A 25,215-nucleotide genomic window follows, 5' to 3' on the forward strand; every position below is an offset into this window, starting at 1 on the left:
TCAACCCCTGAGTCAATACATGTTAGAATCACCTTTGGCAGTGATTTTTAACCTCTTGGGTAGGGGGCAGTATTTTCACCTCCGGATGAAAAGAGTGCCCAAAGTAAACTGACTGTTACTGAGGCCCAGATTGGTAGATTTGGATAGAAAACTCTAAAGTTTCCAAAACTGTTAAAATAATGTCTGTGAGTATAACAGAACTGATATGGCAGGCAAAAACCTGAGAAAAATCCATCCAGGAAGTGGAATTATTTTCATGTGGCTGTTTTTCAACTCAATGTCTATAGAGAATCCAATGGGTTAGGATCCGATTGCAGTTCCTATGGCTTCCACTAGATGTCAGTCTTTAGACATAGTTTCAGGCTATGTCGACGAGTAAACAGCCATTTTGATCAGAGGACAGGGGAACTTTGCAGACCTGATTCGCACCGTTTGTTATTTTTCCTTTCTATTGAAAACGGTATTGTCCGGTTGAAATATTATTGATTATAAAGACAAACAACCTGAGGATTAATTATAAACATAGTTTGACATGTTTCGACAAACTTTACCGGTACTTTTAGTATGTATTCGTCTGTCTGCTGTGACCGCCTTGGAGCCATTGGATTACTGAACAAAACTGAGTTTTTGGGACATAAAGAGGGACTTTATCGAACATTTACTGTGTAACTGGGAGTCTTGTGAGTGCAACCATATGAAGATCAAAGGTAAGTGATTCATTTTATCGCTATTTCTGACTCCTCTACCTGGCTGGAAAATGCTTGTATGCTTTTGTGTGCTGGGCGCTGTTCTCAGATAATCACATGGTATGCTTTCGCCTTAAAGCTTTTTTGAAATCACACACAGCGGCTGGATTAACAAGAAGTTCATCTTTAAGCCGATGTATAACACTTGTATGTTTTATTAATTTTTATGAGTATTTGTTTTATGAGTATTTCTGTTTTTGAATTTGGCGCTCTGCAATTTCACCAGATGTTGGCCAGGTGGGACGCTAGTCCACATACCCTAGAGAGGTTTTAAGTAAGTCAAAGAGCTTTGAACACCAGGATTGTACAATATTTGGCCATTATTCTTATTTAAACTCGTCAAGCTCTATCAAGTTGGTGGTGATCATTGCTAGACAGCCATTTAAGTCTTGCTATAGATTATCTAGACAATTTAAGTCAAAACCGTAACTAGGCCACGCAGGAACATTGTTGTCTGTAAGAAAACCTTGAGTTTTAGGTTATTGTCCTGCTGAAAGGTGAATGTCACCCAGTGGCTGTTGGAAAGCAGACTGAACCAGGTTTTCCTCTAGGAACTTGCCTGTGCTTAGCTCCATTCTGGGTGATGAGCATGAGCATATCCATAACATGATGCAGCCACAACCATGCTTGAAGATATGAAGAGTGGTGTGTTGGATTTGCCCTAAACATAATGCTTTGTATTCAGGACAACGATTACATTTCTTAGCCAATGTTTTTGCAAAATTACTTTAGTGCCTTATATCAAACATGATCCATGTTTTGGAATATTTTGATTCTGTAAAGACTACCTTCTTTTCACTCTGCCATTTAGGTTAGTATTGTGGAGTAACTACCATGTGAATGATCCATAATCAGTTTTCTCCTATCACATTCATTAAACTATAACTGTTTTAAAATCACCTCATTGTGAAATCCCTGAGCAGTTTACTTCCTCATCGGCAACTGATTTAGGAAGGACGCCTGTATCTTTGTATTGACTGGATGTATTGATACACCATCCAAAGCGTAATTAGTAACTTCACCATACTCAAAGGGATATTCAGTGTCTGCTTTTAAAATTTTTACAGAGTCCATGCAACTTATGACTTGGTCAGCAAATTTTTACTCCTACTCGTATTTAGTATTTAAAAATGTCTAAAAACAAAATTCACATTTTCACACGCAAAATCTCAATTTAATACATTTCAAATTCGGGCTGTAACACAACAAAATTTGGAAAAAGTAGGGGATTATACCAGAAAATATTGTCAAGTAAAACATATAGGTCAATGGCTCTACAATAAATTAGGGCAGAGAGCTGCAGTAAGAACAGATCAAGTGAAACAGCTCCCATTTCTTTTTTTACATCAATCTTTAGCAAAGCACTTAGGACATCAGACATTAAATGGTTGAAACGAAAAGTATGTATGAGTCTGCATCATTCTCTACAATATGTTCTGAGGTAACCTAATCCAAGGAACATATTTGCTGAAGCTTGTTGTTAGGTCTTGTAGAGATGTGACAGCGCGGTTGACCAACTCACTATTTGCGAAGACTTTGTCCATGTACTGCATGCTGCCTGTCATCGAGTCACTTCCCCTGTCATGGATGATCCGGTAGGACAGTTAAGTGAACAGCAGCAAGCCGGTCACTGGTCTCAAAGGGGGAAACTGTTGAAGTCTCCGGTGAATTCATCGGCAGTGTTGATGAGTTTAAGTCTTCTGTGCTAGAGGAGCCTTCAGGTCCATGTTTGCCAGGAGGGCTACTTGTCTTGTATCAGGCAGAGCCTGTGAACTATAATGTTCTGATGAAGAATGGGACAGAGCATGATATTACACTCGCACCAAAAATAGTCATTGCAGATGTATGTGCAGTGGAATGGGTCAAAACTATCAATGGAAGAGAAAGAGAAACTGTACAAAATTGTCATGACGAAACCCCAGAGACAGTCATCTATCTGTGTTGAACAGTCAACTTTTCAGTCGTCTGACTTTCATTTTGAATATTTGCCAGCTGCATCTTAATTCTGCGAACGTGTGATTAAGAGACTGATCGAAAGGTCCCAGATGCTTTCTCCAAGCATGATTTTGATATAGGGCATATATCTGGAGGGAAACATAGGATCAACGTGTCAACTGATGTGCCTTTCAAGCAGCGTACTCTTTGTGTGTCCCCAGACGATTTCAATGATCTGAAGCAGCACCTTTGAGCTAATTGAAGGAATCTGATATCTCCTATGCTTCTCCCATTGTGCTTGTAAGGAAGAAGAATGATGCCTTAAGGATGGTTGTAGACTATTGAAAGTTGATTGTCTTGACTGAACTGGAATAGAGGAGACCTTCAGCTTCTTGCTGCTTCCAAATGGTTCACTGTACTGGACTTGAAAAGCGGCTACTATCAGGTCGAGATGGAGGGCGATAAACCTAAAACAGCCTTTACCACTCTTTTTGGAAATTGGCAGTTCAAGATGATGCTGCAGGGATTGACCAATGCACCTGCTACTTTCCAATGGACGATGGAGAAGGTGATGGGCAGGGATAAACCTGGATGAAGCCATTGCTTTCCTTGATGACCTCATAATCTTTTCTTAGACGCTTGAGGAGCATGTCATTTCTGAGAGGGGAGTCGAGCCTGATGAAAACAAAGTGTCTGCATTCAAGACCTGGCCTGTTCCAAGGACCATAAAGGAAGTAAGGGCAGTCCTTGGTTTTTCTATATTACAGAAGGTTTGTTCAGAATTATTCAAGGATTGTGAGGCCACTGAATTATCTTCTAGTCAGAGATCCCTCCGTGAAGAAGAAAGGGCAGCCCATGAAGAGCCCACCACTCGCAGGACAATGGGATGATTGTTGCCAGAGAGCTTTGAGACCATCCTTGAGAGGCAGCACCTATTCTTGCATTTTCAGATTGGAGGATTTGATATACGCTTAATACTGATGCCAGCACTTCAGCCCTTGGTGCAACCCTGTATCAGATGCAAGATGGACAGATGTGGGTAGTAGCATATGCCAGCCAAAGTGAACAGAACTATCCGGCCCATAAGCTGGAGTTTCTTTCTCTCAAGTGGGCACTCACTGATAAGTTCCAGGACTACCTCAATGGCTGTGAATTTAGAGTGAGGAGAATAATGAGACTGAAGTCAACAGTGAGGGAGTTGACTGATGCAGATACCATAGTGGATAAGGCTGTCCTGGATGCAGCGTCACAGGTGCACATGGTGACAATCAACAATCAAGCAAGAATACTCACCTCATACATTCAAACACACATGATGAAGATGTAGATGCCAATAACACTGCCATGGTGGAAGTTCTTGAATCAGGAGAAAGAGCCGTACCACTGGATTTCGAAGAACCACAACAGTGGTCAGGTCAACCCTACTTGCCTGGGTTAACAGCAGCAGATTGGCATAAGCTTCAGCAGGAAGACCCACAACTCTTAGTGGTAATACGCTGTTTTGACGATGATGAGAAGTGAAAAACAAATGATGCAAGAGCCAACGGTAGTCAGGATAATGCTCAGAGAATGGGATATGTTTGTTCTCAGAGAAGCAGTGCTATTTTGAAAAGTTGGAGAACCTTTCTTCCAAATGGTAATATCCATAAGTCACAGGCAATGTGCTATAGAGGGTATCCATGAAGAAACAGGATACTTCCGTACTGAGAACTCTGGATCTTGCAAGGGCCTACTTTTACTAGCCTAGAATGGAGTTTGAAGTGGACAAGTGTAAAAAAAAGTCTGAGGTGCGTGTTGCGTAAGGATAGAGTGCAAAAATCTGCAAACCTAGTGAATATCAAAACATCTATACCCCTAGAACTAGTCTGTATTGATTCTCTCACTTGAACCTGACAATTCAGACACCAGAAACATCTTAGTAATGTCAGATCATTTTACAAAGTACTCTTTAGCTATCTCAACTATAGACCAAAATGCCAGACAGTAGCCAGAGCACTTTGGAACAATTTGACTTTACATTATAGATTTCCTCAGAGGAGTCATAGACCAAGGCACCAATTTTGTTGATATCAGAGTTATGTTCCATTGCTGGCGTCAAATCATGAACAACCCCTTACGTAATCCTATTGAGTGGTTCAAAAGGACTTTATTGGACATTTTAGGCACAATGAATGACGAGAGAAAAGAAGATTGGAGGCATTATGTGAAACCTCTAGTGCATACATGCACTTGCAGTGACAACAGGTGAGACTCCATTCTTTCTCATGTTTGGGCGACAAGCTTGGTTACCCATTGACCTTTGTTTTGGCCTGAGTTCAACTGGCAACAGTGCAACCATGCACCAGAACTACACTAAAAGGCTAAGAAGATGACTGAAGTACGCTTGCAAGTTGGCTGTGAAATCTGCAGAGAAGAGTCAGAGGGCCAACAAATGCAGATGGGACTCAAAAGCAGTGACAATTTTAGCATGTAAATCTTGGTGGGGCAAAAAAAAAGAAAGTTGGATGCATGCCACCAAAGCCACAACTGCCACGGCCGTTTAAAGGAGTGGACCAAGGCGCAGCGTTTTGAGCGTACATACTTGTTTATTTAACGATGTCGCCAACAAAACAAACGACACACGAAGCCAACGTAGTGCTCACAGGCAACTAAACATGGACAACTACCCACAAAACCAACATGGAAAATGGCGATAACGATAAACAGCTGTCTCTGATTGGGAACCCATTCAGGCCACCATAAACCTACATACCCCTAGACAATACAAAATCCCCATAGATATCCAAAAAAGCCAAGACAAAAAACCCTAGACAATACAAAAACTAAACAAACCACCCTTGTCACACCCTAACCTAACCAAATAATAAAGAAAGCAAATATAACTAAAGTCAGGGCGTGACAACACGAAACAACCCATGAATTGCACTACAACGGTGAGAAACGGTGTCCACAAACTGTTAGGGCCTACATAAAGCTGTCCCAACAGCAGTCCCAACATCTTAGCACTGCTACACCTGGCAATCAGCGGAGTCTGACAGCGAAACAATTAATCCAGCCTCATTTACTGCTTAAAAAAAAAAGATGGCTGATATTTTTTTATTTAACTAGGAAAGTCAGTTAAGAACAAATTCTTATTTACAATGACAACCTACCCTGGCCAAACCCAGACAACGCTGGGCCAATTATGCACCAACCTATGGGACTCCAATCACAGCCGGATGTGATGCAGCCTGGATTTGAACCAGGGGCTGCAGTGACACCTCTTGCACTGAGATGCAGTGCATTAGACCCTTGCGCCACTCGGGAGCAGATATGGCTGATTTGCTTAAACAAATATGGTTTCTAATCACAATTGAGATGTACAAACGATGGCATAAGGGGACAACAAGCGGATAAGAGACAATCCGTAATTTTGATTAAGACATTAATGAGAGAACTAGGACGGAGGAGGTCAATAGTATTTGTTTAGCACTTTTGAAATGTACAGCAACAGAATTCAGAATATGGGCCGTTCGTACAGTGTTCTCCCTGTACACCAGTCAGAACCGAAGGATAAATAAAGAGGGCATATAAGCAGACAATGAAAGCTCTTACAATATTTGATTATACAATTTCTCTAAAACAGGTTACATGTGCACCATCAAGTCAGAACAGTTTGGATGAAATTAAGGGGGTAAATAGACTAAATGATTAGGGTGAGGCACATGGGCTACTAACATCTTACTACACAACATTCACTTAGTATTACTTTTTTAGCTACAGTATACATATCTCCCTAGCATATTACATAATTTATGCCGCAACATACAATACCTTTTTGGACTCACCTTGTTGTGCTGTGCTCACTTGAACAGGAAGGTGGCACGGCGGTCCTTCGCGGGAAAATTTTGTCATCAAAGTCTGGCATTCTCTGGATTTATTGTGCTTTCAAAACAACTCGGGAAAAAATAGACGACGCCATTCATCTTCAGGTTGTTGCGCTAGAAAGAGGCTGGATTTACAATTCCCAATTTGGATGACCATTCAAAACGTATTTTCCCAGTCGGGGCTAGTTTATTCCTGACTTCCCAGTTGTCTTGAACTCACTGAAGTCAAGTTTTCGCAGTTCCGAGTTAACAGTGTTTTGAGCGTGGCACAAATCATGCTTCATTAACAGCCTGGCCAATGTTGAATGGTTATCATTTTAAACTTGGAAAAGAGCCCCTTAATCACAGATGTGTGACCACATAGCCACTGTCACTGTATCCTTCCAAACCACTCATTGTTGAATTTGCGATTTCCAACTTGTTGTGTAATGTTTTTGTCCAATGGCCGATGAGCACCGTTACATTTTATCTATAATTTATCTTCATTATTTATCTTCATATGACAAGGATTAAAAAGGGTTCACCAGTAGATTGTCGACTTCATTCATGATGATGTAGTTTTTGTAGGCCGGCCACTCCTGGGAAGATATACCACTGTTCCAGATTTTCTCCATTTGTGGATAATGACTCTCACCGTGGTTCGCTGGAGTCCCAAAGCTTTAGAAATGGCTTTGTAAAACATTCCAGACTGATAGATGTCAATTACTTTGTTTCTCATCTGTTCCTGAATTTCTTTGGATCGTGTCATGATGTCTTGCTTTTTGAGATCTTTTGGCCTACTTCACTTTGTCAGACAGGTTCTATTTAAGTGATTTCTTGATTCAACAGGTCTGGCAGTAATCAGGCCTGGGTGTGGCTAGTGAAATTGAACTCAGCTTTCCAAAAAATGTGATTAACCACAGTAAGTTCATGATTTAACAAGGGAGGGGCAATTACTTTCACATAGGGCCATGAAGGTTCGGATAGCTTTTTTCCCTTAATAAATAAAATCATCACTTAACTGCATTTTGTGTTTACTTGGGTTATCTTTGTGTAATATAAAAATTTGTTTGATGATCTGAAACATTTAAGTGTGACAAATGTGCAAAAAAATTAAAAAAATCAGGAAGGGGGCAAATGCTTTTTCACAGCACTGTATATACAGTGGGGAGAACAAGTATTTGATACACTGCCGATTTTGCAGATTTTCCTACTTAAAAAGCATGTAGAGGTCTGTAATTTTTATAATAGGTACACTTCAACTGTGAGAGACGGAATCTAAAACAAAAATCCAGAAAATCACATTGTATGATTTTTAAGTAATTAATTAGCATTTTATTGCATGACATAAGTATTTGATACATCAGAAAAGCAGAACTTAATATTTGGTACAGAATCCTTTGTTTGCAATTACAGAGATCATACGTTTCCTGTAGTTCTTGACCAGGTTTGCACACACTGCAGCAGGGATTTTGGCCCACTCCTCCATACAGACCTTCTCCAGATCCTTCAGGTTTCGGGGCTGTCGCTGGGCAATACGGACTTTCAGCTCCCTCCAAAGATTTTCTATTGGGTTTAGGTCTGGAGACTGGCTAGGCCACTCCAGGACCTTGAGATACTTCTTACGGAGCCACTCCTTAGTTGCCCTGGCTGTGTGTTTCGGGTCGTTGTCATGCTGGAAGACCCAGCCACGACCCATCATCAATGCTCTTACTGAGGGAAGGAGGTTGTTGGCTAAGATCTCGCAATACATGGCCCCATCCATCCTCCCCTCAATACGGTGCAGTCGTCCTGTCCCCTTTGCAGAAAAGCATCCCCAAAGAATGATGTTTCCACCTCCATGCTTCACGGTTGGGATGGTGTTCTTGGGGTTGTACTCATCCTTCTTCTTCCTCCAAACACGGCGAGTGGAGTTTAGACCAAAAAGCTCTATTTTTGAATCATCAGACCACATGACCTTCTCCCATTCCTCCTCTGGATCATCCAGATGGTCATTGGCAAACTTCAGACGGGCCTGGACATGCGCCTGCTTGAGCAGGGGGACCTTGTGTGCGCTGCAGGATTTTAATCCATGACGGCGTAGTGTGTTACTAATGGTTTTCTTTGAGACTGTGGTCCCAGCTCTCTTCAGGTCATTGACCAGGTCCTGCCGTGTAGTTCTGGGCTGATCCCTCACCTTCCTCATGATCATTGATGCCCCACGAGGTGAGATCTTGCATGGAGCCCCAGACCGAGGGTGATTGACCATCATCTTGAACTTCTTCTATTTTCTTCTATTTTCTAATAATTGCGCCAACAGTTGTTGCCTTCTCACCAAGCTGCTTGCCTATTGTCCTGTAGCCCATCCCAGCCTTGTGCAGGTCTACAATTTTATCCCTGATGTCCTTACACAGCTCTCTGGTCTTGGCCATTGTGGAGAGGTTGGAGTCTGTTTGATTGAGTGTGTGGACAGGTGTCTTTTATACAGGTAACGAGTTCAAACAGGTGCAGTTAATACAGGTAATGAGTGGAGAACAGGAGGGCTTCTTAAAGAAAAACTAACAGGTCTGTGAGAGCTGGAATTCTTACTGGTTGGTAGGTGATCAAATACTTATGTCATGCAATAAAATGCAAATGAATTACTTAAAAATCATACAATGTGATTTTCTGGATTTTTGTTTTAGATTCCGTCTCTCACAGTTGAAGTGTACCTATGATAAAAATTACAGACCTCTACATGCTTTGTAAGTAGGAAAACCTGCAAAATCGGCAGTGTATCAAATACTTGTTCTCCCCACTGTATCTATCTTTCGAGTTTAATTCGGGAGTGGGTAACTCGTTAATCAACTTCTTCCGTGGTGCCCCAAATTCCTAATGAGTTGATTGTTACATGATTCATTTAAGAGTAACAATTAAACATAGTTAGTTGATAAAATAAATAAAGGTCATCAGATTAATGATAGTCACTTCACGACAGCATTTTATCTGGGGGTTTTCTTTTCCTATGGCCATAGGTTTTTATTCTGAATCGTTGTATTATAAAAACACTGACCGGCCCATTCAACATCACCAGCTGTCATTATAGGAAGCTCTATGGTGAGAAACATCTCAGTCCCCAAGGAAAAAACTCTGTGCTACCCAGGAGCACAAGTACAGGACATAACAAGGCTGCTTCCGACTGTTCTACCACCAGCTGACACTGCTGTAGTCCATGTGGGGTCAAACAACAGCAGGAGGGCTAGCTCGGAACATTTGAACATAGATTTTAAAGAACTGATTTTATCATTAAAAGACTCCAAAAAACAGCCAATAATTTCAGGTCCAGTACCATCGTTGGGCCGCGGGCATGAAAGATTCAGCAGACTGCTGGCATTACAAATCTGGCTAAACGACTACTGTAGCTCTGCTGGAGTCACTTTTATTGATAACTTTGACACCTTCTGGAAATAGAAGATACTCTACAGGAATGACAGAGTCCATCCAAATCATCCTAGCTCCTGGACTCTGCGTTGAAACAATGACTGGTAAATGATCCAAGACCAGCTCAGGTAATCCCTACCATTGTGACAATGCGTCATCATAATGCTGCAAATGTACATGATCTTACGGGCATTAGCAAACACAATGCAAGTCATTTAACCCCTAATTGCACCGAATACATCTGTTTATCCTACAGCTATGGTAAACACTGAGGCGGTGTGCAATACTAGGAAGACCACTTTATGCAGCTCACCCTGCACTATCAGCTCCAATGTAAATAACATGAGTAAGTCTACCTCTGATAAGCTTCCCAGTAAAGCATTAAAAGCAATCAAGCAACCCAGAAAAGTGCTAAAAATAGCCCATGAAACAAGGTCTATGAAGTCAATAACTTTCTTGTAACAAATAACAATCATATTCTGACTATCTCTGAAACTCACTTAGATAATACCTTTGATGATACAGTGGTAGCAATACATGGTTATAACTTCTACTGAAAAGACAGAAATGCCAACGGAGGCGGTGTTGCGGTCTATATTCAGAACCACATTCCTGTAAAGCTTAGAGACGATCTAACGTTAAATACTGTTGAAGTAATATGGCTATAGGTTCATCTGCCTCACCTAAAGCCCATTCTTGTGGGAAGCTGCTATAGACCACCAAGTGCTGACAGTCAGTATCTGGATAATATGTGTGAAATGCTTGATAATGTATGTGATATCAACAGAGAAGTATATTTTCTGGGTGATTTAAATATTGACTGGCTATCATCAAGCTGCCGACTCAGGAAAAAACTTCAAACTGTAACCAGTGTCTGCAACCTGGATCAGGTTGTCATTCAACCTACCAGAGTAGTTACAAACAGCACAGGAATTAAATCATCAACATGTATTGATCACATCTTTACTAACGCTGCAGATATTTGCTTTAAAGCAGTATCCAAATCCATAGGATGTATTGATCACAATATAATAGCCATATTTAGGAAAACCAAAGTTCCAAAGGCTGGGCCTAATATAGTGTATGGAGGTCATACAAGAAGCTTTGTAGTGATTCATATGTTGATGATGTAAATAATATTTGCTGGCCTGTGTTGTGTAATGAGGAGCAACCAGACGCTGCACTTGATGCATTATTGAAATGACTTGTTCCAGTTACTAATAAGCACGCACCCATTAAGAAAATGACTAAAAACTGTTAAATCCCCTTGGATTGATGAGGAATTGAAACATGTAATGGTTGAGAGGGATGAGGCAAAAGGTATGGCAATTAAGTCTGGCAGCCCAACTGATTGGCAAATGTACTGCAAATTAAGAAATCATGTGAATAAACTAAATAAAAATAAACTACACTATGAAACAAAGATGAATTATATAAAGAATGATAGTAAAAAGCTTTGGGGCACCTTACATGAAATTTAGGGGAAAAAAGCCAACTCTGCTCCTTCATTTATTGAATCAGGTGGCTCATTCATCAAAACCCACTGATATTGCAAACTACTTTAATGACTTTGTCATTGGCAAGATAAGCAAATGAGATGACATGCCAGCAACAAACGCTGCCACTACACATCCAAGTATATCAGACCAAATTATAAAAGACAGGAATTGTACTTTTGAATTCCGTAAAGAGGTGAAAGCATTATTGATGTCTATCAACAATGACAAGCCACCAGAGTCTGACAATCTAGATGGAAAATTACTGAGGATAATAGCATATGATATTGCCCCTCCTATTTGCCACATCTTACATTTAAGCCTACTAGAGAGCGTGTGCCCTCAGGCCTGAAGGGAAGCTAAAATCATTCTGCTAACCAATAATTGTAAAGCCCCCTTTACTGGCTCAAATAGCCGACCAATCAGCCTGTTACCAACCCTTAGTAAACTTCTGGAAAAAATTGTGTTTGACCAGATACAATGATACTTTACAGTAAACAAATTGACAACAGAATTTCAGCATGTTTACAGGGAAGAACACTCAACAAGCACAGCACTTACACAAATGACTGATGATTGGCTGAGAGAAATTTATGATAAAATGATTGTGGGGGCTGTCTTGTTAGATAGACTTCAGTGCAGCTTTTGACATTATTGATCATAGTCTGCTGCTTGAAAAATGTATGTGTTATGGCTTCACACCCCCTGCTATAATGTGGACAAAGAGTTACTTGTCTAACAGAACAGAGGGTGTTCTTTATTGGAAGCCTATCAAATATAATCACGTTAGAATCAGGAATTCCCCAGGGTAGCTGTTTAGGCTCCTTGTTTTTTTCAAATTTTACTAACGACATGGGACTTTGAGTAAAGCCAGAGTTTCTATGTATGCGGATGACTCAACACTATACACGTCAGCTACTACAGCGACTGAAATGACTGCAACACTCAACAAAGAGCTGCAGTTAGTTTCAGAGTGGGTGGCAAGGAATAAGTTAGCCCTACATTTTTCTAAAACTAAAAAAATTGTATTTGGAACAAAACACTCACTAAACCCTAAACGTCAACTAAATCTTGTAAGAAATAATGTGGAAATTGAGCAAGTTGAGATGACTAAACTGCTTGGAGTAACACTAGATTGTAAACTGTCATGGTCAAAACCTATTGATGCAGTAGTAGCTAAGATGGGGAGAAGTCTGTCTATAATAAAGCGATGCTCTGCCTTAACAAGACTATCAACATGGAAGGCCCTACAGGCCCTAGTTTTGTCGCACCTTGAAAATTGTATAAACTGCCTTAATTTCGCTGGACCCCAGGAAGACTAGCTGCTGCTTTGGCAGCAAATACAGACTCATCCAAAACAATCTCAATTGGTTTGAGGTCGGGTGATTGTAGAGGCCAGGTCATCTGATGCAGCACTCCATAAATCTCCTCCCAACATAGCCAGGAGGTGTGTTGGGTCATTGTCCTGTTGACAAACAAATTATAGTCTCACTAAGCACAAACGAGATGGGATGGCATATCGCTGCAGAATGCTGTGGTAGCCATGTTGGTTAAGTGTGCCTTGAAATATAAATAAACCACCGACAGTGTCACCAGCAAAGCACCCCCACACCATCATACCTCCTCCGCCATGCTTCATGCTGGGAACTACAAAAGGGGAGATAATCCGTTAACCTACTTTGCATCTCACAAAGACACAGTGGTTGGAACCAAAAATCAAAAATTTGGACTCATCAGACCAAAGGACAGATTTCTGCCGGTCTAATGTCCTTTGCTCGTGTTTCTTGGCCCAAACAAGTCACTTCTTCTTATTGGTGTCTTTTGAGTTTCCTTGCAGAAATCAACCATGAAGGCCTGATTCACGCAGTCTCCTCTGAACAGTTGATGTTGAGATGTGTCTGTTACTTGAACTCTGTGAAGCATTTATTTGGGCTGCAATTTCTGAGGCTGGTAAGTCTAACTTATCCTCTGCAGCAGAGGTAACTCTGGGTCTTCCTTTCCTGTGGCGGTCCTCATGAGAGCCAGTTTCATCAAAGCGCTTGATGGTTTTTGCGACTGCACTTGAAGAAACTTTCAAAGTTCTTGAAATTTTCCGGATTGACTGACCTTCATGTCTTAAAGTAATGATGGACTGTCATTTCTCTTTGCTTATTTGATCTGTTCTTGCCATAATATGGACTTGGTCTTTTACCAAATAGGGCTATTTTCTGTATACCACCCCTACCTTGTCACAACACAACTGATTGGCTGAAACGCATTAAGGAAAGAAATTCCACAAAACTTTTTTTCTTCTTTTTTTTTTTTTTTTTTTAAATTTTAACCCCTTTTCTCCCCAATTTTTGTGGTATCCAATCGCTACAATCGAAGCACAACCCAACCAAGCCGCACTGCTTCTTAACACAGCGCGCCTCCAACCCGGAAGCCAGCCGCACCAATGTGTCGGAGGAAACACCGTGCACCTGGCCCCCTTGGTTAGCGCGCACTGCGCCCGGCCCGCCACAGGAGTCGCTGGAGCGCGATGAGTCAAGGATATCTCTACCGGCCATACCCTCCCTAACCCGGACGATGCTAGGCCAATTGTGCGTCGCCCCACGGACCTCTCGGTCGCGGCCGGCTGCGACAGAGCCTGGGCGCGAACCCAGAGACTCTGGTGGCGCAGCTAGCTCTAGACCACTGCGCCACCCAGGAGGCCCCCACAAATTAACTTTTAACAAGGCACACTTGTTAATTGAAATGCATTCCGTGGGACTACATTATGAAGCTGGTTGAGAGAATGCCAAGAGTGTGCAAAGCTGTCATCAAGGCAAAGGGTGGCTACTTTGAAGAATCTCAAATATAAAATAAATTTTGATTTGTTTAACACTTTTTTGGTTACTACATGATTCTATATGTGTTATTTCCGAGTTTTGATGTCTTCACTGTATGTGTAACTGATAGGTGCACGCACACACACACACTTCATGTCAATGCTTTTTAATGTATGTAAATTGTAAAGTCTTTTATTTTGTCTGTAATGTCTTTTTCATTATGTGTCGAACCCCAGTACGACTAGAGGTCACCATTGGCGTCGGCTAATGAGGATCCAATAAATCAAAATCATACAGCCTACTTTGATAATCTTACCAAACCAGGCATGGAAGAATTCTTAGCATTTAAAACAGATGCTTTTAGCAAACATGTATCCCACTCACGTTGCCTTCCTAGGACCAAGGGCCCATGTTGGTCTGCCCATTTCTGAACACAGGCACTTAGATTGTAACTACTGGTGGTTAACACACACACTCTACTCTAATTAACACTAGAAACTTGATCTTGTAAATCAATTCTAATCTGCCCCCCCCCCCAAAAAAAGCTGTGTTAAGCTCCAACCCTGACTTTTCCTAAATGTTTATATTTTACACTGCTCATTTGTCAGAATTTTGAAATCACTAACATTAAAGTATTGAGCCTTTTTACCTGTTTTTTTTTCACACCTATTAATAACTAAATCTGCCAAGACAATGTGCTGTAGGACGTTGGTACACAGCAAGGCGCTAATGCGTCTCTCTCTCCTCACTGAATGAATGACAAATGTATAATTGGACACCTTACTTCACAATTGAATTCAATTAGGCCTAACTGAGTGATAAGGAGGGTAAATTAAGGAATTTAAGGAATACCTAGGATAGGATAAAGTAATCCTTCTAACCCCCCCCCCTCTTAAAAGAGTTAGATGCACTATTGTAAAGTGGTTGTTCCACTGGATATCATAAGGTGAATGCACCAATTTGTAAGTCGCTCTGGATAAGAGCGTCTGCTAAATGACTTAAATGTAAATGTAAATGTAAAGACGTTAATTTAATTCAGAACAACAATACTGTAATGATGAGTTTGTGTTATGCCTAATTATCAGCGTGGCGCTCATTTGAACAATTTGACCTTATGCTTTTTCTAGGACTTTGTAGAATCATCCAAAACATAGACTTGACTATCTAAAGACATAACTATTGTTGTTATTTGTATTTATTTATATATTTCCATGAATATTTATTTATGCAATTAATACTTTAGACAGTTTAGACACTATTTATCAAGCATTTATTTATCAAGTATGCTTTCGCACCTTGCCCGGCAACAGTCCCTAGTGGGTACTTTATGCTGAAAGGCCAGGTGGTTCTGGTGTGAACAGAACCCTCCATTCAGTAGGAATCATGATTAAGCTCATGTGCAGGTAAGAATGGTGATGGGGGACATCCTTCGTGAGGTCAGCTCATCCATTGATAACGTAGCCATGAACAGTTTTCCCTCTTACCTAGTGCCTATTACAATGGTGCATGATATATTGATAGTTCAGTTACAACACCTACCGCCAAACTACTACAGGTACCCTTAGCCTACAACCTAGGAAGTGGGATTCCCATCCATGTAGACACTCAGAACATCGAGGTGGGATTCTTGCTCACACTCCCCGTCATTGATGTGGAGAATATCTACAGGTTGAAAACTGTACTTAACACAGAGTTCTGGCAAGATAACACCTATGTGAAAATCAACACACCCCTGGTTGTAGCCTACCAGGAGGAAAGTTCAGATTTCGCGCAAATACTGGTCCGTCACCTGCTCGTGGACAATGCCTGACATTATTTTGTCCACGACCATGATCCTTGGTTTCATTGCCCTTGGTGTGTGTTAGGACAATTAGACAAGTGTCCTAATAGAGTCATTTATGATTTGTAGGGGTCCAGATTTTGCAGATCTTTCAGAACATCAGCTGACTGGATTTGGGAGAAGGAGAAATGGGGAAGGCTTGGGCGAGTTGCTGTGGGGGGTGCAGTGCTGTTGACCGGAGTAGGGGTAGCCAGGTGGAAAGCATGGCCAGCCGTAGAAAAATGCTTATTGAAATTCTCAATTATAGTGGATTTATCGGTGGTGACAGAGTTTCCTATCCTCAGTGCAGTGGGCAGCTGGGAGGATGTGCTCTTATTCTCCATGGACTTTACAGTGTCCCAGAACTTTTTTGAGTTTGTGTTGCAGGAAGCAAATTTCTGCTTGAAAAAGCTAGCCTTGGCTGTTCTAACTGCCTGTGAATATTGGTTTCTAACTTCCCTGAAAAGTTGCATATCACGGGGGCTGTTTGATGCTAATGCAGAACACCACAGGATGTTTTTGTGTTGGTTAACTTCTTGAGGGCAGGGGACAGCATTTTCACTTTCGGGAAAAATATCATGCCAAAATTCAACTGCTTGCTACTCATCTCCAGAATATAAGATATGCATATTATTAGTAGATTTGGATAGAAAACACTCTGAAGTTTCTAAAACTGTTTGAATCATGTCTGTGTGAATAACAGAATTTATGTAGCAGGCAAAACCCTGAGGACAAACCATTCAGAATTTGTATTTTTTTGATGTCACTGTCTTTTCAATGAGGTTTTTTAGAGACACCAGATTTCTAATGGACTTGCTTGCAGTTCCTACCGCTTCCACTGGATGTCACCAGTCCTTGGAAATCGGTTGAGGTTATTCCTTTGTGTAGTGAAGAAGTAGGGCTATCGTAAATGAGGGTCACATGAAGTAAATATTTTGAGAGAGTCACATTATGAAAAAAGTTGCGTCAGATTGTTTTCTTTTTGTATTGAACACAGATCATCCCGTCTTCAAATTGATCGATTATTAACGTTTAAAAATACCTAACGTTGTATTACCAAAGTAGTTTGAAATGTTTTGGTAAAGTTTACATGTAACTTTTGATATATTTTGTAGTAACTTGGCGAAAGTTGGAAGCTGTGTTTTTCTGGATGAAACGGTCCAAATAAATTGACATTTTGGATATATATCGACGGAATTAATCGAACAAAAGGACCATTTGTGATGTTTATGGGACATATTGGAGTGCCAACAAAAGAATTTCGTCAAAGGTAAGGCATGATTTATATTTTATTTCTGCGTTTTGTGTCGTGCTTGCAGTGATGAAATATGCTTGTCTCTTTGTTTACTTTTGTGCTATCATCAGATAATAGCATCTTATGCTTTCGCCGAAAAGCTTTTTTGAAATCTGACATGTTGGCTGGATTCACAACGAGTGTAGCTTTAATTTGGTATCTTACATGTGTGATTTAATGAAAGTTAGATTTTTATATCATGTTATTTGAATATGGCGCGCTCTATTTTCCCTGGCTATTGGCCGGTGGGACGTTTGCGTATTTAAAAAAAATAACCAGGCATCCTCTTCTGACGGGATGAGGTCAATATCCTTCCAGGATACCCGGGCCAGGTCGATTAGAAAGGCCTGCTCGCTGAAGTGTTTCAGGGAGCGTTTGACAGTGATGAGTGGAGGTCGTTTGAATGCTGACCCATTACGGATGCAGGCAATGAGGCAGTGATCGCTGAGATCTTGGTTGAAAACAGCAGAGGTGTATTTAGAGGGCAAGTTGGTTAGGATGATATCTATGAGGGTGCCCGTGTTTACGGCTTTGGGGTGGTACCTGGTAGGTTCATTGATCATTTGTGTGAGATTGAGGGCATCAAGCTTAGATTGTAGGATGGCTGGGGTGTTAAGCATGTCCCAGTTTAGGTCAGCTAGCAGCACGAGCTCTGAAGATAGATGGGGGGCAATCAGTTCACATATGGTGTCCAGAGCACAGCTGGGGGCAGAGGGTAGGCTATAGCAGGCGGCAACGGTGAGAGACTTGTTTGGAGGTGGATTTTTAAAAGTAGAAGTTCAAATTGTTTGGGTACAGACCTGGATAGTAGGACAGAACTCTGCAGGCTATCTCTGCAGTAGATTGCAACACCGCCCCCTTTGGCCGTTCTATCTTGTATGAAAATGTTGTAGTTAGGGGTGGATATTTCAGAGTTTTTGGTGGTCTTCCTATGCCAGGATTCAGACACGGCTAGGACATCCGGGTTGGCAGAGTGTGCTAAAGCAGTGAATAAAACGAACTTAGGGAGGAGGCTTCTAATGTTAACATGCATGAAACCAAGGCTATTACGGTTACAGATGTCATCAAAAGAGAGCGCCTGGGGAATAGGAGTGGAGCTAGGCACTGCAGGGCCTGGATTCACCTCTACATCACCAGAGGAACAGAGGAGGAGTAGGATAAGGGTATGGCTAAAAGCTATGAGAATTGGTCGACTAGGACGTTCAGAACAGAGAGTAAAAGGAGCAGGTTTCTGGGGGCGATAAAATAGCTTCAAGGTAGAATGTACAGACAAAGGTATGGTAGGATGTGAATACAGTGGAGGTAAACCTAGGCATTGAGTGATGAGAGAGATATTGTCTAGAAACATCATTGAAACCAGGTGATGTCATCACATGTGTGGGTGGTGGAACTGAAAGGTTGGATAAGGTATAATGAGCAGGGCTAGAGGCTCTACAGTGAAATAAGCCAATAAACACTAACCAGAACAGCAATAGACAAGGCATATTGACATTAAGGAGAGGCATGCTTAGCCGAGGGATCATAAGGGTCCAGTGAGTACTGAGGTTGGTTGGGGTCACGGCGATTCAGACAGCTAGCCGGGCCATGGGTAGCAAGCTGGCAGAAGATGGAGGTCTGTTTTTAGCCACCTCGTGCGTTTCCGTCGGTAGATTAGTGGGGTTCCGTGTGGTAGAGGGGACCAATCGAATTGGCAAAATAGTTATAGTTATAGTGGCCCAAGAAAATTGTCCGATAGACCTATTCAGATAGCAGCCGATAAGACAGCTAACGATTAGCGGGCCGCAGATGGGCGTTCAGGTTACGTTGCGACGGAGGGGCCAGTTGGGTAACTCCCTCGGGCAGATGACGTCGGTAGTCCAGTCGTGAAGGCCCGGGGGGGCTCCGCATCGGCAGCAAAACGGGTCTGGATAGGTGATTGTAGCCCAGGAGTGGCTGATGGAACTCTTCAGCTGGCTAGCTCCGGAATAATTTATGTTTGCTCCGGGACCGACGTTAGCCAATAGTCACTCGGGTAGCAGCTAGCTAGCTGCACGATCCAGGTGTAAATGTCCAGAGCTTGCGGTAGAAATCCGGGGATATGGAGAGAAAATAGGTCCGGTATGCTCTGGCCTGAGTCGCGTTGTACAAAACTGGCGATAGCTTTTCGAGCTAAAGGACAGCTGATGACCGCCAACCGTGGTTAGCTGAATACTAACATTAGCCAGTGAACTGGCTAACTTCTGGCTAGCTTCTGTTGTGGATTTCAGATTTGAGGTGAAAAAAAAAAATATATATTTTTTAATTGGTGAGGCGGGTTGCAGGAGTGTGTTTTGAAGTTGAGTTTTTAGAAGAAAAGATGCAAAGAGAAGATGTAAATATATATATACACGGGACACGACAAGACGAGGACAAAGGACGTCTGACTGCTATGCCATCTTGGATAGATATGCTGTGTGATGAACTGAACAACAACATAAACCGAAATGGAATAATGTGTACATGAACAAAGGGGGTAGTCAAAATCAAAAGTAACAGTCAGTATCTGGTGTGGCCACCAGCTGCATTTAATACTGCAGTGCATCTCCTCCTCATGGACTGCACCAGATTTGCCAAATCTTGCTGTGAGGTGTTACCCCACTCTTCCACCACGGTACCTGCAAGTTCCTTAACACTTCTGGGGGGAATGGCCCTAACCCTCACCCTCCGATCCAACAGGTCCCAGACGTGCTCAATGGGATTGAGATCCGGGCTCTTCGATGGCCATGGCAGAACACTGACTTTCCTGTCTTGCAGGAAATCACGCACAGAATGAGCAGTATGGCTGGTGGCATTGTCATGCTGGAGGGTCATGTCAGGATGAGCCTGCAGGAAGGGTACCACATGAGGGAGGAGGATGACAAACCGCGACTCATCAGTGAAGAGCACTTTTTGCCAGTCCTGTCTGGTCCAGCGATGGTGGGTTTGTGCCCACCTGCCTTACAACAGGCCTACGAGCGCTCAGCCAGCCTCTCTCAGCCTATTGTGGACAGTCTGAGCAGTGATGGAGGGATTGTGCTTTCCTGGTGTAACTAGTGCAGTTGTTGTTGCCATCCTGTACCTGTCCCGCAGGTGTAATGTTCGGATGTACCGATCCTGTTTTTTATTTTACCTTTATTTAACTAGGCAAGTCAGTTAAGAACAAATTCTTATTTTCAAATCTTATTTTCACCTGTGCAGGTGTTGTTACACATGGTCTGCCACTGCGAGGACGATCAGCTGTCCGTCCTGTCTACCTGTAGCGCTGTCTTAGGCGTCTCACAGTACAGACATTGCAATTTATTGCCCTGGCCACATCTGCAGTCCTCATGCATCCTTGGAGCATGCTTAAGGCACGTTCACGCAGACGAGCAGGGACCCTGGGCATCTTTCTTTTGGTGTTTTTCAGAGTCAGTAGAAAGGCCTCTTTAGTGTCCTAAGTTTTCATAACTGTGACCTTAATTGCCTACCGTCTGTAAGCTGTTAGTGTCTTAACGACCGTTCCACAGATGCATGTTCATTAATTATTTATAGTTCATTGAACAAGCATGGGAAACAGTGTTTAAACCCTTTACATTAAAGATCTGTGAAGTTTTTTACGAATTATCTTTGAAAGACCTGGGTCCTGAAATAAGGTGTTTCTTTTTTTGCTGAGTTTATATGGGAGGCAGGCAAATGCCTTTCACTGAGCTGTTTAAAGACTGACAGGGGTGAGACAGCACATTTTAATTTATCTTATTTTGTTGTTTGCAGGTGCACTATCCTTTTGACCCTATGCAGCCAGGTCCCATCTACTTTTTAACTCCTTGCATGTGTGGCTTGTTTGGTGTCTGCTGTGAAGGAATACCACAACAAGTGAACTACTTGATTGATGAAGGAATGTCATCCAGCAAAGGCAGCAACGCAGTCATCAACTACATGCACCATTTCTTCACCAACTACGGAGTTGAGGAAACGCGTGTGGTCCTGAAATGTGATAACTGCAGTGGCCAAAACAAGAACAAGTTTGTGCTCTGGTATTGTGCCTGGCGGACCATGCACAAGCTCCACCCCAGTGTGGACCTTCACGTCCTGATCAGAGGCCACACCAAGTTTGCCCCCGACTGGTGCTTCGGCCTCATCAAGCAGCGCTACAAAAAGACCAGAGTGAACACTTTGTCCAGATTGCTGGTGTTGTGAAGGACAGCACTGTGACAGGGGTCAACATCCCACAGCTGGCTGGACTGGAGGATGGTACAGTGCTGGTGGAAAGCTATGTCTGGCAACAACACCTCCATACTTCAGACCTCTGCCACAGATCAAGCAGTACCAGCACTTCAGGAGAATATCATTTTCATTGCATTGTATGAGGTTATTCTTCTTATCTAAAGTTAGGAGGTGAATTGATGTCGTGTAAGGTTATAAGGTCTTACATTTCTTTTGTTATTTCCTGTTTTACAGCTTCGATGCTCTTGAACCTGGTGTTGTTGTCGCCAAGGAGCTTTCGGACTCAGTCAGGACCAGGTTTCAGCTGCTGCTCAACGCTGACACCCTTCCTCCCAAATATGGTCTGCTGTACAAGCAGCACATGGACTGGACACGGCTAGACAAACGTATCTATTTGAGAAGATCAGGGAGTTTTGCGACAAAGAGGCTATGGACATCACATTTCCTGCACCAAAGTCAAGGGCAGGACATTAACAGGCTCTCCGAATATAGACTATCTTGTTCATGCATGGTTCGGACGAACCAGTTCGTCACTCGGGGCGAGTTCCCAGTCATCAGCACCATCTGCATTGGCACTATTCACATGACTCTCTCCACTTTACTTCTGATTGTATGAATATAACTACCTCATCTATCACCAGTATCACTGATATCGTTATTGAAATTGTTCTTGTACATACTGTATATTATTTTGTTCTTTCTCTACTGGCATTGACCGTTGTTCTTTCTTTCTTTATATTGACACTATTTATTTTTGATATTGCTACGATGCAAGTAACCATTTCACTGTACCGTTTACACCTTCTCTAGAGACCCATCCACTTAGCAAGATGTGGCTGGGTTTTACAGCATTTCGTTCACATGACCCATCAATTTAGATACGTGTGTCTGGGTAAGCGGCATCTAATATTTTTATCTGGACACTTTCTGTTCACCTGGAATTGTTCCTTATTGTAGGCTACTACTTTTACCACTTTTAGTCTTAATCTTTTCTACACTACTCACTGTTTAGCACATGACCTCACATGTGAATCCTTAAAGAGATGGCTGGGGCTGGCTTAAGAGGGTGTGAACAATGCTGAATGGGTGTAGACAAAGAAAAGCTCTCCAGTAGGTGTACCAAAACATTCAAGGGCCATTTTCTCAAAAGTAGGGTTACAAGTTTATCAACTTTCATAGCAGAATTACTTTCCCATTGTTCCTCAAATGCAGTGTATGAAATACCATGTTGTAGCTCTGTGTCTCTGATTTTATCCAATGTAAAAAACACAATTTCAAATTTTGACTGAATCAAGGCGGTTGGTCACAAATGGTCAGTCATCCAAACAATGTCATAAATCATGATTGAGTCATCACGCTGTGCTCCCACACCAGCCAGTCAAGAGTATCACCTTCTCTCATTCTTCCACTACATGACTGCCATGAGAGTGATATGCACAGTATCGAACTGCAGCCCCCCAAACGATTCATTCTCAAGTTTGCGTTTGTTGAGCAGAGGCTGGGTATGTTTGGGTTCTACAAAGCTGTGTCCATCATAACATTCACTATTCAATTAATTGCATTAATTCTTGCACCATGCGATCAATTATCAGTTCTAAACATGTATTTTTCTTCTCTATTCTGCCTGCAGCATGATCTACTATGTTCCCTTGTGCACATAATACGCAGTTGCTGGTCGGAGCACATCTCCAGAGCCACTGAGCTGGAGGATCACGTATTAATCCTGCTGTAGAATTTATTTCGGCCAGCAGGTGAAACGAACGAATGAAGTGAACGAGTCGCTCTGAAAAATGAATCATGAATCATGACTCTTGAGTCAGTAAAAAGAGTTGTTCAAAAATGACGGCACTGAATGCAGGTTGCAGGTGATTAAAAGTTCAAATTGTTGGATATCCTCACTCCAACATGAATTACACATCACTTTGCAAGCCAGCGTAATGTGACTTGCAGGCTTGATGTGGCTTGTTCAAGACCACTTTGCTAGGGTGTAACTAGGCCCTTAAAGAAAGGCCTTTTGTTATACACTGAGTGTAAAAAAACATTAGGAACACATTTCCATGACATACTGACCAGGTGAATCCATGATCCCTTATTGATGTCATTTGTTAAATCCAATCAGTGTAGATGAAGGAGAGGAGACCGGTTAAAGAAGGATTTTTAAGCCTTTAGACAATTGAGATGGATTGTGTATGTGTGCCATTCAGAGGGTGAATGGGCAAGACAAACGATTTAAGTGCCTTTGAAACGGGTATGGTAGTAGGTGCCAGGCGCACAGTTTGGTATGTCAAGAACAGCACCGCCCTATGGGACTCCTGATCACGGCCGGTTGTGATACGGCCCGGGAACAAACCAGGGTCTGTAGTGACGCCACTAGCACTGAGATGCAGTGCCTTAGACCGCTGTGCCACTCGGGAAGCAATGGAGTCAACATGAGCCAGCATCCCTGAGGAATGCTTTCGACACCTTGTAGAGTCCATGTCCCTACAAATTGAGGCTGTTCTGATGGCAAAAGGGGGTGCAACTCAATATTAGGAAGGTGTTCCTAATGTTTTGTACACTGTGTATGTAATGTATTGTCATATAGAGTTTAAAGTTAACAATCACTTTGAAACCATACAAAAACTATGTGTCTGTTGCTAACAAATGGTAACTACAATTCACTATAAATGCAAGTCACTCTGGGAAATATGCAAATAAGGTCGACCCAATTCTTAAGTTGAATTCCATGTTCACTCAACCTAAAATTCTAAAGTTGAGTGAACATACAATTCAACTTGAGAATATATGTAGGTTCAGCTATATGGCCACATGTTGAGCAAACTCACAAACCTATTGCAGCTGGTTGCCTTACACTTACAGTTGTACGTTGAATCAAAGTCAATGCTATTTTGTTGAGCAAACTCACAATCCTATTGCAGCTGGTATGTTCAATCAACATATATATATATATATATTTCTACAGTCATACCTGTCTCACAGTGGAGTCCCGTAAAGCCTGAGGGGCAGACGCAGGTGTTGGGTGACACACAGGTACCTCCGCTCCTACACCCCTCCTCACAGAATGCTGGAGAGAAAGAGAGAGAGAGAAAGTAGAGAGAGAGAGATAGAGAAAGAAGCAGGGAGAGAGAGAGAGAAGCACCAGCATCAGGCTACTGAAAGACAGGCTGGCTCTGTTAGAAGAATGAGTTACTGAGCTAAAGGAGCAGCATCCCAGACACAGAGCTTCTACAGGACCAGATCAACCAGTGCAGGACCCAACTGAAGAACTCTGTCCAGGAGTTGAGAGAGAGCCTTACCACAGCGCTTGAGGAGGTAAAAGCCACCATGAGGAGAGAGCTAGTGCAGGTAAAGGAGGAGATGGCAAGGGAGTTGTCTGTCAATAAGAGGGGGCTGCAGCACAGAGAACAGACTATAGAGACTCCTAGAGAGAAGCTGCAGCCCCTCACCGCCCCCCATACCGACCGCCCTTTACCCACACCCCCAGTCAGCAAGGAGGCTCACATGGGGACACTTACTACAGAGAGAAGCTCTCTAGCCCCCCGTGACACACCCCTCCTTGTACACAGGCCCTGTGTACCCCAGCCCCACACCGTAAACCCACTACTCTGGTAAAACCCACTGAGGTAACAATGGATAACAGCAAACATTTGTTCTATCTCACTCTTAAGAACTTA

General features: G+C 42.3%; 1 protein-coding gene across 1 annotated transcript in view; it reads right to left on the reverse strand.

Annotated features, from left to right (window-relative positions):
* The window catches only part of LOC139576292 (protein kinase C-binding protein NELL1-like), a 528,592-nt gene that overhangs the window by 48,421 nt on the left and 454,956 nt on the right, over window positions 1-25,215 (reverse strand). The window contains exon 15 of the mRNA XM_071402224.1: window positions 24,510-24,605. Within this exon, the coding sequence (XP_071258325.1) occupies window positions 24,510-24,605 (96 nt within the window). The remainder of the gene's footprint in view (window positions 1-24,509; window positions 24,606-25,215) is intronic.

This window comes from Salvelinus alpinus, chromosome 5, assembly GCF_045679555.1.
Source record: "Salvelinus alpinus chromosome 5, SLU_Salpinus.1, whole genome shotgun sequence".
NCBI lineage: Eukaryota > Metazoa > Chordata > Actinopteri > Salmoniformes > Salmonidae > Salvelinus > Salvelinus alpinus.